Consider the following 25,794-nt stretch of genomic DNA (forward strand, 5'->3'; position numbering starts at 1 on the left):
TATTAAGTGGTCCCATTTTTATTGACTTTCATAGACCTATTAACAGAATGTGTTTTGTGTCTCTGAGTTTGGTTCTGTGACATGGTCAAGGAAAGTCATTTTGACCCCTTTCCTGACATTGTTTCTCTCAATAAATGAAATACAGAATATGTAGCGTGCCGAATGTGTAAAGAGGAGCATTGGACTGCATCATTTTAAATCATGTTTTGAGGATTTCTGCTCTTAATCTTTCAGTTATGTTTGAGAGTACGTTAACTACAGGCTGTTAGATCACAGTTGTTGACACTGGACTCTTGTGTGGAGTATGATAAAAATTAACTTTATTTGAGAAAAAAACAAAACAATGGAATGATAAAAATCTGACACATTCAGACAAACAGCACAAGCAGGTAAGCTTGGGAAAATGGACGTGTGAACTAATTGGAATTTCCATTCTTGATTCTTGATTGTTAACCGACACACCGAAGTGACGCTGCTCATCGCTTAGCAACATCATGTTGCTGCAGGTACTGTGGTCCCTCGAGGAAAAAAACCTGCAAGAGCAAAGGTACACTTCAAGGGCTCGTCTGCTTCAGTCATTGGCTTTCTAAATGTTAAAGTGAAGGTTAATTTCATAGGTAGGCTAAGTTTCCAGAGAGTAAGCCTTCGTGTCAGCGGTGTATCAACTCAGAGTCAAGGTTGAGTTTTAAGTTGGCTTTAGAGATCCTAGACACATTCAATAACTAACTGTTTAAAGGAGCACTACGTAGATTTGGTGGTGACATTTGAAAGTTGGAGAAGTGAAACAATCTAGGTTATATATTTTTTGAAACAACACTTTACTCAAAAGGACAAATATCTCCCTGGAAACAAAAAGCTTCCTGGAGAACAGTGATCCAGGGAACAAATTCTCCTCTTAGGACAGTTTGTGTACAAAGTCATGAACATATACAACAGAATCAGTACAATTCTCCAGCTTTCACATTTCTCTTCCAAAACGTCAGAGTGCACCTTTAAGTAGTAGTCCTTTAACACTTCCACTAAACACAGTACAGAAAACCACAACATACAATATATTTGAAAAAAAAAAAAAACAAGTTGTCTGTAGCCATGGTTACAGTGATGAAACCTGAAAAGCAATCTCTATATTAAGTTACATACTGCACATTTTGGCTGTATCTTTGATTAGGGTTGCAAAATTGCCAGAATTCTCAAAGATGAAAACTTTCCCTGGGAATCAAACAGGAATTTATAAAATTGAAGGTTGGCTCTTTACAGGGAACTTTAATACAGTTTGGAAAAAAATTATTTTATTACTTTGCATGGATGTATGCTTAAGATAAAAAAAAAAAAAAAGTTTATATGCTTGGATATGTTACAGTTGGGTTAAATTACCCCTAATAATTAATAAGGGAAGGGAAGTTTCCTATTTAAAATATTTGCTTTACTTTAACTTCACATGGAAAGTTTTCCAGAAACTTCAATGCGGTATATAAACAGTGGTAATGTATAGAAAGCATATTTATTGAAGGGCTTTTGTTATAAAAAAAAAAAAAAAAAAAAAAAGGACAGCCTAAGGAAAGCATGGCCATTAAAAAGTAAAAATATTGAACAGCTAACACCTACAAAAAGCAGAGTGAAGGTGTCTGCAGTAAATGATGGATATGAGATTGCGCCACACAGTCAAAGAGCACAGAGGATCATATTGTTCCCAGGTAAAGTCTTAATGCTCTAAACTTCTCAGCTAAAGTTAAAGCCAAATAAGAGATTTACCTGGCTCTCGCTCTCCTCTCCTCCATGTTAAAATGCTAAATCTTGACAGCTCCGTCTACGTGCAGCTAAAGTAAGCCTCTTCTACAAAAGGCTGTGTGCGGTAGATGTTTGTGCTTAGGTTACGGTTAGGCTAACTGTCCTGCAACAGAAAATACTTTACAGGCCACACCCAAACCAGAGTAAGATTGCCTCAGTTCATCTTTGATGTTGATTTTTTTTAAGGATCAAGTTACTCACAAAATCTAGATCTAGAGCTCCTCGTGACCATGTAGTCCTGAGTCCAGGCTCGGTGGCTCCTGGCACACAGCCGGGGTGGTGAACTCCATCAGGTACTCACAGCGACTTGGCTCTGAGGTAGACATCACAACTGTCTCCTTTCCACATGTCAATTTTACCTGACAGACAAAGACATTCATTAGCTTTGCTTTGTCAATCCGGAGACATCAGTGGGCTTCAAACACGGTCGGAACAACAGAAAAAAAAGTCAGGGCAGAGAAGCGGATACTGACTTTGGTGGACCTGTTCGGGCCTTGCCAGCACCCTGTGCCGTGCTCGTACTTCATCACAGAGTAGATGTCATTCTCTGGACCTGCCCACGTCCCCCATGTTCTACAAAAAAGCAAAGTATGGGGTGATTTAAGTGTGGGCCGAAAAAAAATAAAAAATAAAATGCAGCATGAAACACAAAAAACCTCACAGTTTTTCTCTTACCCCAGATTTGTTTCTGATCCGCCATACTTGGGTTTTTGAGAGACTTTGTGGAATGGACAGAGCCTGTAGATGTACCTAAAAGCGAAACAAAGACTTAGTCCTGAAGTCGTAGAAGCTTGTGACACATTTTTCCATCACAACAAGACATCCGTTATAGAGTCAGAGCGTACACGTACTCGCTTGTAGACAGCTCGTAACACTGGCTGTAGAGGTAAGCAAACTCAGCATGGGGTCCAAAGTCGAAGGAGATTTCCTTTTCAATGTTCCTGTGGGGGAAAAAAGAGCGAGAGTTACAAAAAGGTTTACATTTTTCTTTTTGTTCTACAGCATTTCATGTCAACTGGTTGCGTAACAAAAAGCTCCATTGGGACACTTCAAAGAGAGGATGTCGTCCTTTTCAGAGTCGCACCGAAACTCTGCCGCTCTACGTCTTCATATACGATTCTACAGCTCATTTATTGTTTTATTTTATTCAAAGTGACGCACATTACAGAGTAAGTCCAACACAAGGATGGATCTTAAAAAAAAAAAAAAAAAAAAAAAAAAAAAAGGAGGAAACAATGTCAAGTGAGTGTAAATGAGCAGTCTGATCAGACGCGCAGGGGCGGACAGGCAGTGCACAGAGGCAAAGCACAACATGAGCAGCTGTTCTGAAGACTTCAGCATCAGAACCATCCTAAACATCGTCATCATTAACAGAACCGTCCTCATCAGAATGTGCAGAGGGGACTTAGCTTTTTCTCAAATGTGCAAATGGACTCTGCAGGTTTAATATTCTTTATGTAACAGAGACTCATGAACATTGCTTCAGAGGTAAAATACAAAGTCGATGCGATGCACTCAAGGTTTCCCGCTGTGGCTAAATCTGTCCGTATTCATATTGATTCCACAATAATGTAATACTGGTGTCCTAGTCCGTGCGTCCACAGAAGCACAGCATTAATCAGTCCCTGCAGAATGTCACGACGTTTCGAACCCAACAATCCCCGCAGATTCTGGGCGACCTTGTAATTTTGTCCAATCACAGAAACATTTCGGCAATTTTGAACAAATCGAAATAGTTTGCCCCGCGAGTTTCACCAATCATAGCAGTCCCCCCCCCCGTCACCACAGTTTAGTGACCACTGACTAAACTTGCTTCCTTGTTTAAATGCATTCAGGAGTGCGTTTGTGTGCTGAGAAGAAAAGCGCTGCAGGTCTGTCCTGTCTCCATGACAACAGTTTGTTGACAAAGTGCTGCTGTGTGGCTGATACTGTTCCGTTACTTTTTACTGCATGTTTAATATTTGAGATCGTTTTTTTGGGGGGGGGGTTTAACCCAGCAGACACAGAGCAAAGATACGACAAGATACGATCTGCAGGAAGTCCTGGAGGGACTGATTAAGGAAACATGCCTCCTGTATGTCCTCCTTCTAACTTTAGATTCCGGTCCTGAATGGTCCGTGTAGTTCCACACACGCTCAGATGTACGTCTCTGTGATAATCACAGTGAGGGTGAACGGGGCACTCTGGATAAGCTCTGGTTATTAAATCTGTCATAGTCAGGCTTTCTACTTACTTGATCTGATCATCCACTTCCCGGAGAGCCCTCTCAGCCTTATCAAACTCGTCCCTGGCTGTCTGAGCGGCTGGAAAACAAATTTCAACATCCATATGAATTCACTCCAAACACAAACATGAATGTGCTCGCATAGGAAAAAAAAAAAAAGCAAATCACAACTTCTTGATTATGCTTATGAAACAAGCTGCATACCTCTGCAACCAAAAAAAAGAAGAAAAAAAAACCCACAGCTGTTCAGTAAACCACTTTGTTCCCCTGATAAACACGGATGAGTGCTGAGTTTAAAGATAGCACATCAGAATTCAAACAAGTGGGTATCCAGTGAATGTGCTTTCTTCCTGATAATTTACAGCATGACTCACTTACTCATGGCTGAGCATCGACTGAGTCACTCTTTTTCATCCACAGTCTTACCATCGATGAGGTTCTGCGTTTCTTGGTCGTAGGGTGGCATCGTCCCCTCGTCATCGTCATCCTTCTTTTCTTGAGTCAGTGTCGTAGGAGGGCTCTGCATGTCAAACACAGACAACAGTGACTCACTTGGGGGAAGAAAAAGAAAAACAAGAGAATTGAGAACTTGAGAATCATCCAGCAGAAGTTTGATGAAGAAATTCAGTAGGCTTACCTTATAGTCTCCCGCATCTGGGTCCTCATCGTCATCTTCATCATCGTCCTCGTCTTCCTCTGGGAGGTCGTCTTCGGGGTACAGCTCGGAGTCATTGTCAGAGACCGAGTCCCTCGTCTCCTCCGGCGGAGTTTCCACAGCTGCTGGGTTGTCTGTGCTGGCCTGATGCAAACCACACATTTAGAGGAACACAAGATTCCCACCATGAAGTTTTATGAAAAGACGCAGTGTCACGTTCTTACTTCGAAGATGTATTTTTCTTTGATGTTATTCCAAACGGACTCAAATGCCTCCATGTCGACTCTGTCCACACCTCCCAACAGTCCCTATGTGAACAAAAGCCATCGTCACTCTTGGATTTGTGTGTGATTCATTTCATTTGATAATACAACAGGGTAACAACAGTCACTTTATAGGACGGAAAAAAGCATGTACCTGAGCTTCTGCTTCTGTTAATGAACCATCTGAATCTGGGTCGAGCTCAGAGTGAGACTGAAGCTCAGCCACTGAAACACTGAGAAGAACATTTAAAGATCAATATTCAATGTCTGCCAGTCTTTCTACTAATGATCAGCAACATGTTACATATGAAAAAAGAAATCTTCCCTTCTGTATCACAATCCCAATGTGTTTCTTAAGCCAGCTGTATAGGATCACTGTCTATTCCTCAATATTAATGTACAGAGAACTTGCAGCCCATCTACCTGTTTTTTCATGCACTTAAAGCAAACAAATAAAATAGATTTTTAAAAAAAAAACAGACAGTAGGATTAGTTGATAGAAAGAAAAGAAAAAAAGATGCCTTTTAAAAGAAATGTGCTGGAGAAGCCAATTAAACCCAGAGGGGCTTGTCGAGTGGCTCTCCTAACGGACGACATGTCACACAGAAATAAGTTATTAAAGTAGATAAAGCAAATATAAGAATAGCTAACCAGAAAACATACTCAAAATGTAAAATAAAAAGTGACCACCAAAGGAGAGGGGGAAAAAAAGAACAAAATAAGAAAGGATTATTTTGATGGTGTATTCCTTAATTGGCCAGGCAGGTAGTAAATAGTTTGTTTTCAATGAGTTGAAGCTGGTGCTGGTTCTAATACAACTGTGTGGTTACAGGTGATCCCAAATATTTTTTCATTGTGTGGTGTTATACATTCTGGAGTAGGCGGATACTCACAAGCCATCTGCATCATCGTCCAGTTCAAGAAACACATTTTCCATTTTAGCTTTCTCCTTCTCAAGGCGAATAGCAGCCTTCTCATCTTAAAAAAAAAAAAAAGAGAAACATTCCTTGTTGATTCCTTCTGTTGTGTCACTGCAGTTAGTTATGTTTGCATCCAGGCTGATCGAAGCACTTATACAACGTCTGATGAAACTCTGTACGAACAGTAGATGGCGATATCTATTCACATTCAAACATACCCTCCCAGGCCTTGAGATGGCGCTCTTTGGCTTCTCTCTCCGGCTGCTCTGCCATCTCCTTTACAGTTCTCATCGCTTCCACCTTCTCTTCCAGATCCTTCTTGCTAACTTGGACCTCTGCAAGTTTGACCTGATGTGACAAATACAATGCATGAGTTGTTCTTATTTTTAAAATAAGACCAAGACAATATCTGAAAACTCAATCCAACTTTTGAAACAATACTTTCAACGTCACCTCCTGGGAAAACAACTACTACAACATTGGCCACAAAAAAACTGCTTGAATAATATGAAAATAATTAACAGTAAGGGAAAGTACAACGGTTGGTATCTGAAGATTAAGCAAACCCGCTCAGATTGAGTTGGATGTTGTCATAAGAAAACTGAAAAGGTTATAATCAATGTTGCAGACCTGTACATTTTAAACATTACATATTCCCACCTTCTTATCCTCTAGGCCCCTCTTGGCCTCTTGGATAAGTTGTAGCTTCAGCTGAAAACCCTCTTTTGCGATCTCGGCCAACTTCTGCAGGCTCTCCTTCTCTTTGCGCCAGAGTTCCCTGAAATCACACGCTACGGTAAAATACTTGACAAAAAAAAAAAGAAGGGGACATGACTGAAATGTCAATATGAGTGCAAGCACTCGTGTCGGCTCTCTGGAATAAACATGTGGTCTATGCAAGGTTATAGATGGAGCAAAGTCCTCACCTGCATGTGTTCTGACAGTCCACACCACTGTTGTACTCATCGGTTGTGTCACAGCAGTCTGCATAGGAAACAGTGTTTGAATAACAGTGAACTCACCTTAAAATGCTAAATGAACTGCAATTAACCCTTTTCTAGTGTTCCACTGAAAGCAGTTCTACAAACCGCCAATCTTTGCATTGAGGGATGAACCACTCGAACACCGACACCTTCAAAGAAATAGTATGGAAATGATGCATCGTACCACAGATTCCATCATTGATGCGGGAGGAAGGTATAAAGCTTGGTTGGAAACCTGCATTGGTGCAGTGAAAGCTGCCATTGGGACAAGCAGAGGTTCCTGGGGGAAAAAAAGGTGTCATGAAATAACTTTGATCAAGCAAACCTCCCATTTGTCAGCAACTATTTGAGCTACTTAAATGGCAACCTATTGTGAAAAATCTACTTTTACAAGGTTTTTTAACATTTATTTGGGTAACATGAGTGTCTATGAATCCACAAAATGTGAAATAAATCCATCCAGCCCTTTGTTTGTGGTCTGCATAAGTCTTATCACTCAGAGAAAAATACTCTGTTTCACATTTTCTCAGTTTGTGACACCACAATTTGGATTCTGGTGAGAAAATACCCTCCCCTGGTGTCTCCTCCTATGGACTCCACCTCCAATAAAAAAATAAATTTCAGGTCGCCATTTTTATTGTCTCCACAGAGGGTACATTCCAAGTGTCTTATTTGCAGTCTCCTCGGTCCTCGGCCGAACCGGAAGTAGTTCCAAAGCCGCCATGTTGAGGAACGTCCCAAAGCTCTTATAGTGAACGGAGGAGAGAGGATCGAGGAGAGAGGAGGCTGATCCGAGGAGCGATGACCAAGGAGACACGAGAGCTGACTTCACGGAAGTCTTTTCACTGACAGACACGCCCCCTTCTCGTATATCACTCACTGATTGGACGCTGCACAGGATCAGACTTCAGTGAAACTTGTCAACATGAGCAGAGTTTAATACCGGAGAAAAGACGGACATTAAAAAGACGCTAAATGGAGCGTCTGACATTTAAACAGATGATGAACATCAGTGAGTTTGTAAAGAGTCGCTCTGTGATGAGCTGGGATTAAAAAGAGTCTGATGAAGAGGAGTCCGTTTTATATTCTCACTTATTTATCTTCTGAACGTTTCATTTAGATTCTAATCAATCATTTTCAGTATCCTAACACATAAATATCTGTGTTTATAAAATACAGAGTTCGTTGTCTAAATACAGGCTAGGTTCAGTCCAAACTGTTTAATAATAATCAATAATTATAGACAATTAAAAATGAAATCTTTTAGTCAGTAGAAACTGCCCTTTTGGTTTGAAACAGACCTGCAGGTTGTTCTTCAGGTGTTTTTTTAATCAGGTAAACACACTAAACACTGTAACTGTGTTTGATTAGAAATAATACAGTGTGTGTGTGTTTGATTAGAAATAATACAGTGCGTGTTTGTGTGGACATAAACAGCTGTTCGGCTGATTGACAGCTGAACGTGATCAGCTGATGTCGCGTCATGTGACGCTGTCAAGGAAACAACGTCTCATGTGTCTTAAAGCTGATTTCCTCGGTCCTCTCTCCTCGGCTTCGTTTCCTCCGTGCATCTCTGGTGGGCGGGACTAAGACGCAAGTGGAGGAGACAACTCGGAGGACACTCGGTGCAAATAAGGGAACTGAGATTGAGCCAGAGGAGTGATGTATATCGGAAAAACTCAAGGGGGTCTCATTGCATTTAAAGAGACACACACCAAAACGGAGCGTTCTAAGAGAGCTAGTTTCTACAGGCTCACAAACCTCCTCTGGTACTTGATTTATGTTATATTTGGACCAAATAACAGCACAGATGTTTCATTTAGAGCACAGGGGATTGTTTGAAAAGGGAGAAAAAAGGGGGATAAGATGTCCTCTTTAAGGCCACTGAAGAGAAGAGAACTACACTTCGATACAGGAGTCAAAGAGTCATACGCACCTGGCTCATCGGAACCGTCCTGACAGTCACAGTAATCGTCATTGACTCTGTCAAAGGGAATAGAGCGGGAGCCATCCAGACAAGTAAAGGGTTTGTCCTTCACATAGAACTGCATCTCTGCAGAGAATTAACAAACACATGAACGAGTGCAGCAAAAACACAGTGAATAAATAACGAGTCATAGCTCGCTCTTAACACTTGTATTATCATAATGAATGCCTACTTGTTATAGGGACACCACGAGGACGGCTGACTTCCACAGCTGAGACTCCCACACTCAGCAGGAGGAGCAGGAGTAGGTGACAGATCATGTTGTGGATGCACCTCCGTAGTTTGTGAATATTCAGCAAAAAAAAAACAGCTGTACAACAAATCCGACAGAATCTGAATATTAAAACCAGAACTAGACAGTATGAATCATAACATACGCTAAGAAATAAAACACAAACTAACTCAAAATAAATCTGTGTCTCATATGTCGAGTAACAAATAAATGCTAACTAGCGGATTTAGCTTCAGTAACAGTAAAAGGACAATTATTCATTAACAAATTGATTAAAGAAAGCAAAAGTGTGAAAGTATTTACAATCCTTTCGTATAAGCCCTAAATTAAGATCAAATGTAAGAGTTAAAATAGATAATGATAATGAAACGCTCTTGGGGGAAAAAACCTTACAGCTTATCATTACCGGCTAATGTAACGCCTAGTTCCGTGGTGACAACGCGCATGCGTATATCGTCCCCCATCTGTGTTTTGTCTCTCTGTGATTGGACAATGTTTTGTTTGGCTCTTGTGATTGGTGAAGACTCGTGCAAGCCGTCTGGAGACGAGGGCGGCCGAACCGGAAGTAGTTTAAGAGCCGCCATGTTGAGGATCGTCCCAAAGCTCTTATAGCGAACGGAGGAGAGAGGATCGAGGAGAGAGGAGGCAGATCCGAGGAGCGATGACCGAGGAGACACGAGAGCTGACTTCACGGAAGTCTTTCACTGACAGACACGCCCCCTTCTCGTATATCACTCATTGATTGGACGCTTCACGGGATCAGACTTCAGAGAAACTTCTCAACATGAGCAGAGCTTAATACCGGAGAAAAGACGGACATTAAAAAGACGGTAAACGGAGCGACTGACATTTAAACAGATCATGAACATCAGTGAATTTGTAAAGAGTCGGTCTGTGATGAGGATGACGTGAAGATTAACAACCAAATATGAAGCTCTATAACTTCTATGAAATCAATATGTTCATCATCCCTCAGACTGTTTGAATGTCTGATAATGATGAGGATGACAGTTTGATGAAGAGGGAGTCTGTTTTACATTCACACTTATCTTCACAAAGTTTCATTATTTAGATTCTAATCAATCATTTTCAGTATTCCTGACACATAAATATCTGTTTATAAAATACAGAGTTCGTTGTTGAAATACAGGTTTGTGTGGACATAAACAGCTGTTCGGCTGATTAACAGCTGACCGTGATCAGCTGATGTCGCGTCATGTGACTGTCGAGGAAACAACGTTTCATGTCTCTTAAAACTGATTTCCTCGTTCCTCTCTCCTCGGCTTTGTTTCCTCCGTGCATCTCTGGTGGGCGGGACATGTGCTGACAACAAAATCATACAACAATCATCAATGGAAATCAAATTTATTAACCAATGGAGGTTAAGAGTAACACTCAGATTTGGAGTAACACTCAAAATTAAAGTGGAAAAACACACTACTGGCAGATCCAACTTCAGTCAAAATGAAGCTCAGTAGTGTGTATGGCCTCCATGTGCCCGTATCACCTCCCTACAATGCCTGGTGAGGTGGCAGATGGTCTTCTGAGGGATCTCCTCTCAGACCTGAACTGAAACATCCGCCAACTCCTGGACAGTCTGTGGAGCCTTGTGGCGTTGATGGATGGGGCGAGACATGATGTCCCAGATGTGCTCAATTGGATCCAGGTCTCGGGTGGGCCAGTCCATAGCATCAATGCCTTCATCTTGCAGGAACTGCTGACACACTCCAGTGGGTGGGGGGTGGGGGGGGGGGGAATCTAAGGATCTCATCTTGGTACCTAATGGCAGTCAGGCTACTTCTAGCGAGCACATGGAGGGCTGTGCGGCCCCCCAAAGAAATGCCACCCCACACCATTACTGACCCACTGCCAAACCAGTCATTCTGGAGGAAGCTGCAGGCAGCAGAACATTCTCCACGGCTTCTCCTGGTAGAGCCTCCATGCTCTGGGCACTACACTGACAGACGCAGCAAACCTTCCTGCCACAGCTCACATTGATGTGCCATCCTGGATGAGCTGCACTACCTGAGCCACTTGTATCGGTTGTAGACTCTATCTCATGCTACCACGAGAGTGAAAGCACTGCTACCATTAAAAGTGACCAGAACATGGGGTCGCCGGTGGCGCAGTGGCAGTGCGCGTGATCCCATGTATTGAGGCTGTAGTCCTCGCGGTTTGCGTCTGGCCCGTGGCGTCTTTCCCACATGTCTCTCCCTGATTTCCTACCCTATCCACTGTCCTCCTCCACAATAAAGGCTTGAAAAATGCCCAAAATAAACCTTTAAAAAAAAAAAAGTGACCAGAACGCATCGGAACTGAGAAGTGGTCTGGGGTCACCACTTGCAGAACCACTCCTTTATTGGGGGTGTCTTGCTTAATAATTGCCTATAATTTCCACCTGTTGCCTATTCCATTTGCACAGCAGCATGTGAAATTGACTGGCAATCAGTGTTGCTTCCTAAGTGGACAATTTCATTTCACAGTAGTGTGATTGACTTGGAATTACATTGTGTTGTTGAAGTGTTCCCTTTATTTTTCTGAGAATTGTCTATATGACCAAGCTGCTGCTGCTGCACAGTAGTGCTGCATACAAAGTTTCACTGTGTTCCTAAATACAATGACAATAAAGTGCCTATCTTATCCTAAATATAACAGTACTATCACCATCTAGTCTTCTCCATGAACTGTATTTATTGAAAGCCTTTAAAGAAGTTCATTCATGACAGCCTGTTTCTTCAGAACCTCCAAACACTAAAATAAAACATTACAGTAAACATGACAATGGTAATGCACTTAATATAAAAATCTTACTTTATTTGTATTTTTAACACACTTTACAGTACCGAACAGTGAAATAAAAGAAAAATATACTGATATACTATAATATTGTTTTATATATAGATGTTTGCTTATTAAATGCATTTATTCACAAAATGACACGTCAGCTCTGTTAAAGAGGAAAACTCTCATAAAAATAATATAATAAAAAATAACTTGGACACATTTTACACATTACAGCAAGATCATTTACAAATATTACAATCATTTTATGTTGTTTTCCCCTTGTATAATCTTTCTTACTTGTGAACAAACATATGTATTAAAGCCCAGAGAATTTTACACAGAGGGAATCAGTCGGCGACAAAGTAACTCGATGGTAACCAGCTAGTTTGGTCGCCACTGGACAAACATTTAGGCTATTAGGCTAGTGATTTAAAGTTACTAAGAAAAAGAGGTGGTGATAGTACTAGAAATGGCCAAGTTGGATAAGGACACATTTGATTCCTTTAAAACATCACATCTGATGTGACTTCATCAGTGTACATTTGACCGTATCGGTCAAATTAGTTTAATCTCACATGGACTATTAATTGACCATGTTTTATATGTTTGTTTATGCCTCGAGAAAAGAGGTAAACCTCGACGACTGCAAGATGAAGGTTTGTGACTCGGCCCTATGGAATATAATCAACAGGTGACCTCCAATGACCAAACCACCAGCAGAGACCCCACACTACCTGAAAATCACCGTCTGCCTCTAAACCTGATGAAATAAAGTGCTGGTACAAATATATTTGATTTGAATCCGAAATGTGGACGCAGAAAATAGTGACAGAATGTAAGCACACGTGAACAAAAACAATCATAGAAGTAACAAGGTGTATGTGTGTGTGTGTGTGTGTGTGTGTGTGTGTGGGGCGGGGGGGGGGGGGGGGGGGGGGGGGGTGTCCTGCAGTGCCTCTGTGGTTCACTTAACAACCCTAAGTAGTTATTTGTCATCATTTTGACTTGGATAAATTTCTCATTTACAATCCAATATTACATTATATACAAGAGTGGTAATGCTTATAGCTATCATCAATACTTAATTTGTTTTCCAGACCATCCACCAGAATGATATAAAAATAAACTGTACACAAACTGTTCAAAGAAAACACTTACCATGGTTTTCTTTTCATCATTTAAAAAGAATGGCAGCAATCAATCAGTTGAATAATTGTCTTAATAAGAAACAATTGCTACAGTATTGTGTTTGTATGGCAATTAAATAGTACTGTTTTTATAGCTTATGATATAACATGAAGCCACAAAACAAAGCAACATCATTAAAGTAAAAGGCCGATGCATATGGGAACCTTTAAGTTATCCTAATAGTAATCCTGAATTCCCATTACCAGTAAGAAAGCCTGTGTGGTGGCCCCGCAGCGCTGCTCCATGGCATGGCAGCTCTGCTCCATGGAGCACGTCGAACACACAGGTTTCTGTCGCACCGAGCTGTGGTGTTTTCAGATAAACTCAGTTACTGACCTGCAGAAACTCGCTCTTACCTTCAAAACAACCACACACACACATATATATATATATATATATATATATATATATGTATATATATATATATATATATATATTACCCTGTGAAAAACAAACACCTAAACGAACCTGCGACCTACTGAAGCTGTGCTAATCAAATCCCGAACACCATTCACGAGGTGTGGTGATACCAGTGAGGGACAAAAAAATGACACTTATGACAACATCTTTAACGTCCTGTTCTCCCTCTTTTTTTTTTTTTTTGGTTACTCAATAGCCTGCTCATGACAAACACAATAAGCCAACAAGCAAGACAAAAAAAAAGAAGCATCAACTACACCACGTCAGTAAATTATTATCTGGTCACTTTCTAACAGAGGACATCCTTATTCACTCTTATCTCCCGCAAATTCCCTCTTTCATTACCTCTGCTTGCCGCCAGGTAGTTCAGAAGTTGTCATTTACCGTCATGATTAAAAAAACAACACATTCTTTACATTGGTCCCAGCAAAGCAACTGCATAAAAACTTATTGTCAGCAATGTTTCCATTTTCCATCCAAATGCAATGCTGGATACACCGTGTATAGACACATTGATACTCACAGAAATAAGCATACAGACATGATATAAATATACTAGGATATCTATTATGTATCTTATAAATCTACATACTGGCAGGTATGTTTCCTGCATCCCACATTAAGGCAAAAAGCATCAAACATAACAAGGATGATTAGGGACTGCCGGACCACCTTTTGGCCAGGTCGCACTTCTTTCTCTTGACATTCTACCGTCCTGATTTTCACATATTTCTGAGTTACTTCAAATCATTTCCTCTACTGTCAAACTGACAGAGTTTCTCATCCTTTTCACTTTGGTGAGAAACATTGGAGACATAAACACACACAGTGCAAGAGGGTGTGAGATGAAGGTTGAGAATTTGTTCTGCTTATGGAATAAATCTCATAAACATATTCAGGAAATAGAAAATAGGCAAAAAATAGGCTTTAAAGCATCACATGGCTTATTCTCTGTAAGTTTAAAAAAATCACTCTAATAAGAAAAACATGAGCTGAAAATGAGACCACTGGTGGTTGTGGTGGAGGGTAGTGATTGCTCTGCATCTAGAGTTCTGAGTTTTTACATTACCAGAAGAGCAACTAAGGAAGACTTACAGCTTAAAATATATCACCACAGAAACAGTACGTGTGAGATACACACCACGATATCATGAACAGTAAAGAGAGATCGTTAACGAGAGACAATCAAAAATGATAACAAATCAGACACTCCCAGCCCACAATGCATTGCTTCACGACAGCTCCATTCAGGAAGCTGGTGTTTCTGAAAGGCACAGAGCCATCTTGCACCAGTAGCACTCGCCTCGTAAAGGGAATAGGGGTGTGGGACCAGGCGGCCCCCTCATCACAGCATCCTTCTTTCCTTCAGTAACTTCCTCCCTCTCTCTTCCAGCTCGGTGGATATTCTTTTTTTTCCCGACAGAAATGGAAAAAAAAAGTCCCTCGGACATGTAACTTTTCTGAGGAGAACAGTTTCTGTTGAGGTTCTAACAAACATGAATTACTAATACTGACCGAACACTAGTTAATACTCCATTGAGAGATGGCTTTTTCCAAAGAGATTCATTACATGATCAATGGCCCATATGCACACACACAAACATAAAGTCAAGTGTGTGTATGTGTTTGTGTGTCCTGTGCATTGGTCTCAGCAGTGAAATGCACTTCAACACATTGCATGACTTACCCTACCATGTGTGATCTCGTGTCACTTGATGTCTGTTTATGTGTGTGCATTCCAGTCCCAGAGTGCTACGCTGTCTTTCGTGCCCATCTTAAATCCTCTCCTAAATTCCTCTTGGTTTAAAGTTCGTTGTGAAATCAGTCCAAAATCAGACTTGTCCCATTCCGAATCTACAGTTGCTGTGTAATTACCTTCTCTTTGAGCGATTTTGATTTATTCCCTTTTTGAAAATATATATTTAAAGGTCTGCATCGTCTTTGCAGTCTTATTTTGTTCTTGGTTTGGCCAAGGATGAACAAGATAATGTGTGCAAGTGAAGAGGGAGATACAGGAGCAGAACTCATGTATCTTCAGCTTGTGAAGAAGAATCTTCCTCTTCCTCTACAGGACTTGTGTCAGAAAGTCTCTCCTTTTCAGATCTCACCTCCAGCCGAGCTTTTAGCTCCTCCTCTCGCTCCTCCTCAGCCTCCTCTTCCTCCATTGCCACTTCATCTTCCTCTTCTATTATGTCCTCATTTTCCTCCTCTGCCATTGTGTCTTCCTCTTTTTTGCCTCCTCCCTCCTCCTCCTCCTCCTCCCCTCGTCTGCAGTCTTGTTCCACGTGGTTTAGAATTGACTTTTCACCCTCATCTCCCTCCTCTCGTGGAGAGCTGTCTTCGAGGGTAAGCTCAAACTGAAACTTGTCAATTAGCTCCTTATCTTGACCCACAGGAGGAGGTGAGGGGCTTTGCGGTATAGTGCTCTGGTACCAGTCCCTGTTGTCCTCTAGGGTGTCCAAGATGTCCTGGGCATCAGGGTGCACAAGGTCCCCCCATGTCTCCCAAAGTGGGTGGACAATGTAGTCGATAAAGCCCACCTACATCCACAAAAACAGAGCACGATTGGCATCACAAGAACAAGCACAGTGGTGTCACTTCATCCCAACATAATTAGCATTAAAAATGTACGAGGATGACTGCTGTGATCAGAGATGTCAGATCACTCTCTGCAATGTTGTTAGCACACCACCTACAGCATTATCCAGTTGTTTACAGAGTCATACATCACACATGCTCACTTACCTGGCTCTTTTCCACAGATGCAGTGTGTTTATCGCACATGGGACTGATCTCCATCCCTCGCTCTCTCTCCTTATCTCCCTGCCTGAAGAATTCCTCCATGATTCTCTCTGTCCATTGTCGATACACGGACAGGGGTTTCGTTGGATTGCTCAGGTCTGCACAGTGCACCATGTTCCTCAACACCTGCACAAACACACACAGTCACACGTTTCACACCGCAACAACACTTCACAAGTAATTAACACTGATTTAAATCATGACGATCACCAGTCCATGTCCTCATCTGTCCCCATGGCAATCTGAAGATTTGTGCTTTTTTAAATACCATGTCTTCAGCAGCTGAAAGTGCATCCGACCACCTATTTTAAGTTCATTCAACTCTTTTCTACCTTTCCTCACATCACAGTACTTTTCAGTCAAACTTTAAATGCCCTCTTCTAAAAAACAAGCTATCTTTATAATTTTTCTCTTTCCTGAAAACTGCAACATCTTCCCCCTTTCAGGATTCTGTCACCTACATTGGCAAGAACGTATATTCTTTGCTCTTGTGAGGAGCTTTGGTTTGCCCCATGTGCAGGAAGTTTTGACTCTGATCTCTGCTGACCTTGTGGTGAATACGTGTCACGAGTCCTTTCTGACCTGAATTTGAACAGCCTAATGTATCACTGTGAATCTCAGTGGTTACATACATTTATTGCACAGCTGTGTTTTGCTGTGTTCCATTTCCCTTGGAACTGGGAAGTCGGAGCTGGGAATGACGTCATACCCAAGTTGAACGTGTTCCAGTTGTAAGTCGGAGAAGCAACATGGACACCTCCAGAAGTGCCTTTGTTTTGCTATCTAATACCAGACGATAACGACACACTACAAAAAGAGGAACAAGCGGCTAATAAACACTACAGTTACAGCTTAAACGTGCGGTTAATGCATGTAGCAGCCATGTTGGATTCTAACTCGGGCTACTCCGAGTTCCTCCAACTTTCCGACAAGTAACGACTTCAGGGGACATTCCAGTTGACACTTCCGACTGGGAACTCGGAATTTCCCACTTTCCAGTTAAACTGGAAAGCAGCATTAAATACTTGATTCTGATTGCTATACCTTGATATATTACCGTTGCTAATGAAAAGGAGAACAAACTGTTCCAAAAAAAAAAAAGGGTTGCAGTCAGAAGTCCGGTTAATTTGGTTTCAGTCTGTATACTGTGAGAGAAAAGACAGGATGACAATGGGATAAAGAGTTTAAAAGATGCTTAGGTTTCCTGCCAGAAATTTGCCAGTTAAGGTCATGGCTGGCTTCTTGGTGGGATGAAATACAAAATAAATACCTCCACACAAAAAAACCAACAAAAATATACTTAGAATACAAGGAAACAAGTTATCCATTTTTAGGTGCCTATCTGACCTGATTGACAGGTGGGTGTGATGTCATGGTTTGTCAAGAGACTTTAAATCTGCTTCAGATCCAGCTCTCAGCCTGGTGTAAGGTTGACTGAGAGTTATGCTAAGACAGCATTTGCAGCATGGTGAACACCACTGACGAGCTCCGGCTTTGTCCATTAATATTTCCAGTCTACGGTGTAGTAAGACATAACACCAAGGAATCCTATACGTATAGGGGCTGTTTCTTCAGTTTTTGGAATAAACACAGCACACACTCTAACAGTTTGTTAGTCTTAGTTTGCAGCTACCTACTTAAGTAGAGCATGACTTTACTGACAATACATTTCTGAATGTTGTCACCTGTAACAAGCTCATACGTGCAATATAAGACACACTGAAATGAAACGCAGAAAAGCCCAAAACTTTGCAGGTAATCCAATCAGACTATCCAACTGCATCTGGAGCTGCTGCTGGATCTCACCTAGAGATGCACGAGGATTATAATCAATTTGCTGACTTTTTTTTTTTTTACAAAGATCATTAGGTCGGACCGCACATGTTGTGAAGGAGGCCGCCTTAACTGTAAAGCAGCGAGGGAAACTGGACGCAAATCTGCAGAACTGAAGATGGCACATGAAGGAAACACAAATAGGAAAGTGTTATGAGATACGGGGGTGTTTTAAGACTGCTGATTGGAAAGGAAAATGTAGACAGATTCTAACATGATGAGGCAGAAAACTCAAGTCAGGTACTGCAATAATATACAGACATATTTTCATTTTGTCTCATTTTACCATCATTGGAAATGGTCAGTTTAATGTGAGTATTCAAAGCTAGTTTGTCTCATTTTAAGAAAGTCATAGAGTTTACTGTTGTTATGGTCTCAGCTCTTAATTGTAGTTTCCAACTATCTCTTTAGCAGAAGAAGACATTTTTAAATCTGTTTTGCATCATCAATATTTTTGTGAGAAATTATTGATTTCTTTTAAAAGAAGCTGGTATCACAGAGGAACACTCATAAAAGAGTAGAGTAATTGTCAAGTACAACATTCTGTTGCCAATTTCCTCCTCTTTTAACACCACCCTTTAAAAGTTTGGGAACTGAGACCAATTTCAACGAGGAGTGTTTTTACCAATCATGCCCAATATACAGTTTCAACTACTCAAATGTTTAGGTTCATATTACATAATTTGTAAAACCCCAAACATGTTTCACGAGTGCCAAGTTGAGACAGAACGTAGGTCAAATGACCCTTTTATTTTCTTAAGTCTGAAGTTGTGACTTTTGTTTGTAATTTGGGTTAATTACAGGCAAGGAAGCTTTGTCTGCCAATAGGGCTAATAGAGTTTTTGAAACCTACATGCTCAGATTGTTATTCTAAGCGTTTGACTATGTCACGAAAAGCATCTCGAGAGTATTCAAAAAATCACGAAGCTCTCAAAGGGAAAAAGTTCTTCTGAAACCTTGTGGATGGGCAACTTGCTGCAAGAGGAGATTTGAATGGCGTTTGTCGTGTTAGAGAGCAGAGAGACAAGCATTTATTTAATTTCACAAAAAAGTGGTATAGCACTGATAAGTGTCTGAACCTTGATCCCTCAACAAATCCAGACCACCAACAAAGTTTCCACTCCTTACACTAAAAAAAACATACAAGCTTCTAAGCACTCAATTGATTACAAGCAGATGTGATACCACCAAAGCTTTGCAGCATTGCAGCAGCTAGTTTTCCCTCCTTTATCTGTTTCTCCTCATGGGTAGAGGACGGAGAGCTCAGCGTTAGACTCTACCTTCTTTTACCTAGAGTTTACCTACAGGTTTCAAAACTCTAGGATTGTTTTTGAAAAACCTAGAATCACAAAAACAAGCACCTTATGCCGGCCTAACACCAAATGACATTTCCGGTGATTTCAAAGTCACAGACACATTTCCAAAGTTGGAATAAAATTACAAGAATTTGGGCTCACTAGCATAATGTCGATCACAGGTCTTTAAAATCACAATAATTCTAAAGTTTAGTCAAATACACAACACTAAACCGCCTAAAACAACAGCGCAGCAATCGCCCAATTTACAAAGTCTCCTTCACTCTTGTCTTACCCTGATTGTAATAATGTTCCATTATGTGACCATTGTCAACAACCAATAGCAGCGGTCTCGTCCTTACTGAACTGGAATCTGCAAACTGGTAAACATGGAGGGGAGGTGAAGGAATGTGCAGTTCTCTTAGGGCCTTTCTCAAACCCTTAGCTGACATCCTCTCCCTGCACATTTCCACTACATTTGTGTGCTCAGGTGGAGAATCTGCCACATTGTGTGCCATCTAAAACCTCTTACTGTGAAGTGGGAGTGGATTATTAAACCCTTCAACAGTGAGTCTGCACCGATACAGATCGTTGTAACACCTCTTTAATTGTTGGTCATGGGAGATTCTCTGTGCATAGAGTAAATGTTCCACATGAAAACTCTCATTAATTTAAAGGCCTCTAAATTAAAAGGCATTTCAGCCACCCGGACTGGGGTGTAGATACTGCCATGTGATTGCCTTTCTTCTTCCTTCAGATGTATTTTTGAAAGATGACATGCAAAAAACCTTGACGTCCATACCGTGACGAATGGGGAGAAAAAAAAACATTACACCTTTATATCCAATAAATAATTTTTTCAACCATTCAATCATAGTCATTTAATTTGAAGATGGCATCCCACCTGTATCCGATCAGTGTAATGGTCAAGCAGCAGTACTCCAGAACTTGTCACCTTCTTGGTTTCCACCATCGTTTTGAGGTCTGCCAGCAAACTCATGTGTTTGGACATATCTGTTGCCAAAACCTGGAAAGAGAGTTGGTGTGAATATCTTTGATAACGGCTGTTTGGCATGGAAGGAGAACTACAGTCAGGAGCAGATAAGGAGACCTGTGCAAAGCAATAGTTCTAATGATTCAGAATGAGCGTGTTGACGACACTCACCATATCAATAACAAGTTTTCTCAGGCTCTGCCTTTGCCTCTTGCTAAGGTTCTGGAAGATGTCACAGTTGTCCTCATGGAGCAGCTTGAAGCCCACAGCTAGGTGATGATTCTCCAACACAGACTCGTCGTTGTACATCAGGGCTAGCTCTGAGTCTGAAGGAAGCATCAAAGGAGACACATTGGTCAAAATTCAGTAAACTTATCACCTCATCAGCATCAACATGCTCTCACCATCAGTGATAAAAAAAGACTGTGATGCCGAAAACATACTTTCCTAATCTTTGAGAACAGTTAGGTAAATTGCGTAACATAGGTATAAAGCACTTAATAACAAGAAATGTGTGTAAAAGATGGCACAGACTGACACACATAGTTTGAAAAGGAATCTGAAGAAATCAAAGAAAACTGTTCTTAATATATTTGACCCAGAGTAGTGGCTTTATCTTAAACTGACCAAGTGGATGTTAGAGACCTGCCCTACCTACTCTTTTTTATGGGGAAAAGGGTTTAATAGACATTATATGTTGTGATTTTAACGTTTCTATTCTTTGTTGTTGTGCTATCATTGGTCATATATAATACATGAGGTTGACTTAAAGGGATACTTCACCCATTTGCATGAAGCTTTGTATCATTAGAAACATGATAGTAGTGTTGAATGGTTGTGAATCCAACCCTCATTTTGCCCTGAGACGAGAAAAATATGTTTTTCTTTGCCTGGAAGTTTTCCAGTTTTTTTTGTGATGCAATATGACGCTTTTTGTAAATGGGTGAAGTATCCCTTTAACTCTGCGACATTTCGATTTTTAGCAAAAGTTTTATTTTAAGAGTCACTTCCATCAAGGAGTCCCATGTCATCCCACTGTTTTTTTTTCTTTTTTTTCCCGATTAATATGTCTGTGTTTAGTTTATTGATGTGAATTGGACTCACTGGTGTTTATTAAGAATTGGTTGGACACTCCAGGGTGGTCCACATCATGGATGGCAGCAGCAAATAGTGCAGCAAGTATCTCAAGATCAGTAAACACAGCCTTATGGGGAGAAGAGAAATGGAAAAAGAAGATGTTAAGGCAGAGATTGTAGTCTTTAAAGAAGGCCTGTTGTTTGTGATAGTCTGTACATTGAATTATATGCAGAGCAGTAGAAGTATTTACATCTAGAGCCGGTGTAGATAGCAGAACATGAGTCGACTGAGTGACATCTGCAGCGTGGAGGCTATTGTGGTAGGCCACATTGGCATGGTAGTGGTCCTCCAGGGTCATCACATAGGTGACAAAAGTATCCACAGGGATCCGGAAGGTCTTCAGTAGATCTCTCTCCTGCAGCATAGACAGTACACACGGGTCATGGACGTAAATAAGTCATGCAACGTGTTCCCATTCAGTTGCCAGTCAAAGCAGTTTCTCTCACCTGGAAGATGGCAAACATTATGCAGCTGAGGGGTCGGTTATTAGAGAACTCTGCCACACGAAAGATATTAAGGCCCCACATGTTTAAGTCGTTCAGCTCCTGAAGGCACAACAGACAGCATTAACATACATACCAGCAAGTCAGTTTCACCCATCTCATTTGCAAAGCTTGATTTTGCCATTGATGTATTTTCAAATAAGTACATTTATCAGATTTGTACTGAGTTGCATGGACCCTTTTGTTTACTGGTTATAACTCTTGACATCTTTTTGTGTAACACTAATGATGAAAAATTAAACGTGTTGGTCTGTTATTATATTTACCTTGAAACAATGGTATTCAGAGGGCTAGTAAGCAAAGACTTTTGTTCTCTCTCCAGAGTTTTTTGCAGCAAGACGGCAAAAATCAATTCCATCCCTTAAAAACAACTGAGACAATGGAAGATTTATTTACCCTGGCTAATGAATCCTCGTGTTCAGTCTTCACCCCAAAGCGAGGCATGGTGGAGTTAGAAAGGCTGGAACTGTGCGTGAGCTTCTTCACCCCGCTGATATGACACATGGGCTTCTCCCGCTCCCTCAAAGTCGGGGATGGGATCTCCACCTCGTTCTGCTTATCTTTGGGGGCAAGATGGAGGTCAGTCAGGATAGAGACTTTTGTTGTGCTAGGCTCAGGCTAAAGGCACCTGCGCCATAAAGGATTTGCTACAGCTGTTAATCGTCAAAGCGTGGCAGGTTTGCTTTACCTAGAAAAGTAGTGGAGATGTATTCTGACACCTGGTTCCCTGAGCGACTCATCTCTGACAAATGGGACAGCTCCCGGTTCAGCATTCTCTTGAACTGATGGGAGGAGAGACAGAGACAAGAGATGTGTGAAGTAGAAGCACAACATTCTCCAAAAGGAAGAAACCAGCAGAATGATCAACATTATACATAAGAAATCATTTGTTCTGAGAAAAATGTTGCTTTGAGTCAACTAATGATACCATGGATTATCATCACCAACCTCACTTTACTCACTTAAGGATGAGGAAATAAATGATTAATAATCCCTCCTCTTTTTGAGAACATCCTGTTCAATAGAAAAACTCACTCTTCTTTCAATTGATCGCTATTTATTTCAAACGCACAGTAATGTGGTTTCTTTAAAATGTTTTTTTCCATATATACAATGGTAGTCATGGACAACAAGTCTGCAGGTCTTTGCAGTACAAGCAAAAATGTGATTAAGTGAATACATTATCCCTGCAGACAGAAAACCCCTGTTCTTGAATTTTCTCTCAGCGTTTGTATAAACATTTCTGACAAAGGTTGTGTTTGGAGGCTCGGAAGCCATCTGTCGCACAAGTCATTCAAAGGTACAATGCGATTTTGGACGAGACCCCTCGGTTTGTGTCCTACTGACTGATCTTTCACACATAACAATCTCCATGGCAACCAGAGCGGTTGCCGTGGCAACTGCCTCCTCATAGTCAGTCCTTCAGCTTGATGCGAGAGCGGTGGCTGCTTGGGTGACAATCTGAGGGAGTAGGCAGGTGTCTCTGACCTTTACCAAGGTCAACCCTCCCTTCCTGCTTTGTTCCCTCTCTACATCTCTCTGTTTCTTATGTCTGCTCCTCCATCTTTCCTGAGGTAAACAACAGTCCTCACTGCAGCCTTCAAGCCCCAAAATCTTCCCCTGTCCTCACTCCCGCACACTCAATTAAATCTCTTTATTGACCCATGCCGTCTGGTTTGGCCTTTGTTTTATGATTGAGCATGCAAACAGGTAGGCTGAAGTCGAAATTTAGAGTCCGTCATCAGGAAAGCAAGTCAAGCCCAGTGGCGTGGCACACTAAGACAGCAGGCTCAGCCCAAACCTATTCCTCTCTCTTGCTCGCTCTCATTCTTCCCTTCTGATATAATGTAAAGCTGAGTCATAGCTGTCAACCAACACTTCCACGGTGCCAGTCCTAATGCCAGGACAAAACAACACTCTCCTTCTAATACTGACCAATAAAGCAGACATGACCACAAATGCTAACTGCTAGCAGCACATGGAGGGGACCAGAAAGCTTTATTTGCCTAAATGTAAGCTCATAGAAAGTACTATGTATCCAGTTATTACAAGTAACTTGGAACTGAATAAGAAACATGCTAAATTTAACACTCCTGAAATTAATCTATATTTTGAATAAATTCATAATTCAGAGACATCAGCACAAAAGCAGTGTATGTATCAAAAGGTCAAAGATACCATACAAAACAGCAGAAACGACAAAAGTCAGAAAGGACGTAACTAACATGATGAAAGGACAATCAATCTAAAACAAAATTGATATGTCAGAAAAATCACGGATTGTCAAGCCTTGAACATTTTAAAGGAGGTTTTGTGGCACACCTGCGGAATAAACAAAGTATCTATCTACTCAATCCTGGGACAATAAGCATTGTCCTTCAACAACAATATGCTTGGCCTCCTTGAGTCTTTATTGAGGCCAGCCTCAGGGTAGCAGGAGAGAAAGGCAGTGGGATGTGGGACGCAGGTGTTGAGGATGAAAACGGACATTATGTGACACTGCAACGTACCTGCAGTGAAGAAAGCAAGAGCAGTGCTTGTAAATTGCAATTTCTTATATTTTAAGAGTCTTGGAGTATTCTCAGAGGAATATAGACCATATGGAAGGACAAAGAATGAGAGTGATATTGTTTTTTTGTTTACGGTGTTGCTGCAATATGGAAACACAGAGACGAGTTAATAAACTCTGTGCCTTTATCGCTGTTCCCCTTCATGGATTTATTTTCAAATGTACCAGAATATACTTATCACACACAGTTTCAAAGCCACTGTCTGACCCACAAAACCTTCCTTTACCACATGTTTGTATCTAGTAAAGTATTCCTCAAGAAGCACCATGTACTGTAATGTTCCCCCGAACACACAAATTTAACTCATTAACAGGCATCAATATGGTTGGAGTAACACAAACAGCAAATAGATGAGTTGTTCTTCATGCATAAATGTTGCCACAACAAAGAGGCAACACATTTATCCAAGATGGCCACTGCCAGGCCTCATTGCACTCTGCAAACTTTCCCAGTCCTACCTGGTCCCACCAACCGATGAGCCAGGGCCTGGAGCAGGTCTCACAGAACAGGTCCACTAAGGGTGTCCTGCGCTCTGCCGCCGTCCCCACCCCCATCCAGAACCCCTCCAGCAGCCGCATCAAGGTCCAGCTCTGCCCCTGCCCTCCCCTGCAGGGGGCTGTAGCTGGAGGAGCGGGGCAGCCTGTAACCTCCTGGTACGGGCGAGGGGCAGGGGGATGGTGCGGGGTCAATGGCCTCCACCACACCCATGTTGAGGGTGACAGGGGGTTTGGGCCGATGGCACAGGCAAGAGGTGCGGTAGTGGAGCGGGGTGGGCGCACTGCAGGTGCCCCAGTGGCATGAGGGCGTCGTCAGGGTGTGTGGAGAGAGGCCACAACCAGTCAAGCCGGGACTCTCCAGAGTGACGGCTGCCCCGAGATGGGGGACGAAGGAACAGGGGAAGGGGGTGAGGGTAGGGGTTGTTGTTGAAAACAGTCCTTGCCTACATGCAGCTCCCCAAAGCCGACCACCCAGTCAGTCCAGAGTTAGGCTCCAGCCTAAATGTGGTCCAAAGATGAGGGTCCCCCTGATGGGCAGACCAGGAGCCCCCTGGATCTGGCTGCTGTAGAGACTACATCTTATCCCATTTGCAGAGCAGACTGACCCAAATGTAGTCACTGCAGGGTAGCGGAGTAAGAAAGCCAAAACAGGGAAGATGGAGGAAAACAGAGAGGGATTGAGGGACTGTCTGAAGGGCACAGAGAGGACCCGATGGAGG

At 41.7% G+C, this 25,794-nt stretch overlaps 2 protein-coding genes across 2 annotated transcripts; both read right to left on the reverse strand.

Annotated features, from left to right (window-relative positions):
- Window positions 1–293: 293 nt before the first annotated feature.
- Window positions 294–9,474, reverse strand: prkcsh (PRKCSH beta subunit of glucosidase II). Its single transcript, XM_079365535.1, has 17 exons — window positions 8,993–9,474; window positions 8,770–8,886; window positions 7,018–7,113; window positions 6,777–6,834; window positions 6,511–6,628; window positions 6,069–6,198; window positions 5,824–5,908; window positions 5,085–5,163; window positions 4,892–4,975; window positions 4,650–4,811; window positions 4,439–4,532; window positions 4,022–4,091; window positions 2,640–2,729; window positions 2,464–2,538; window positions 2,262–2,361; window positions 1,990–2,147; window positions 294–533 (listed from the first exon to the last, which is right to left on the reverse strand). Exons 1-16 carry the CDS (start codon window positions 9,078–9,080, stop codon window positions 2,001–2,003), a joined length of 1,593 nt encoding a protein of 530 aa, XP_079221661.1. The 5' UTR covers window positions 9,081–9,474; the 3' UTR covers window positions 294–533; window positions 1,990–2,000.
- Window positions 9,475–13,609: 4,135 nt separating this feature from the next.
- On the reverse strand, window positions 13,610–25,788 carry pde4a (phosphodiesterase 4A, cAMP-specific). The gene is made up of 10 exons (XM_079367276.1): window positions 25,037–25,788; window positions 22,697–22,790; window positions 22,405–22,568; window positions 21,952–22,050; window positions 21,696–21,860; window positions 21,473–21,572; window positions 20,540–20,694; window positions 20,279–20,401; window positions 16,190–16,372; window positions 13,610–15,984 (listed from the first exon to the last, which is right to left on the reverse strand). The coding sequence occupies exons 1-10, from the start codon at window positions 25,154–25,156 to the stop codon at window positions 15,469–15,471; spliced, it is 1,719 nt and encodes a 572-aa protein (XP_079223402.1). The 5' UTR covers window positions 25,157–25,788; the 3' UTR covers window positions 13,610–15,468.
- Between the last annotated feature and the right edge of the window lie 6 nt (window positions 25,789–25,794).

The sequence above is a fragment of the Symphodus melops genome (assembly GCF_947650265.1).
Source record: "Symphodus melops genome assembly, chromosome: 17".
In the NCBI taxonomy this organism is placed as follows: domain Eukaryota; kingdom Metazoa; phylum Chordata; class Actinopteri; order Labriformes; family Labridae; genus Symphodus; species Symphodus melops.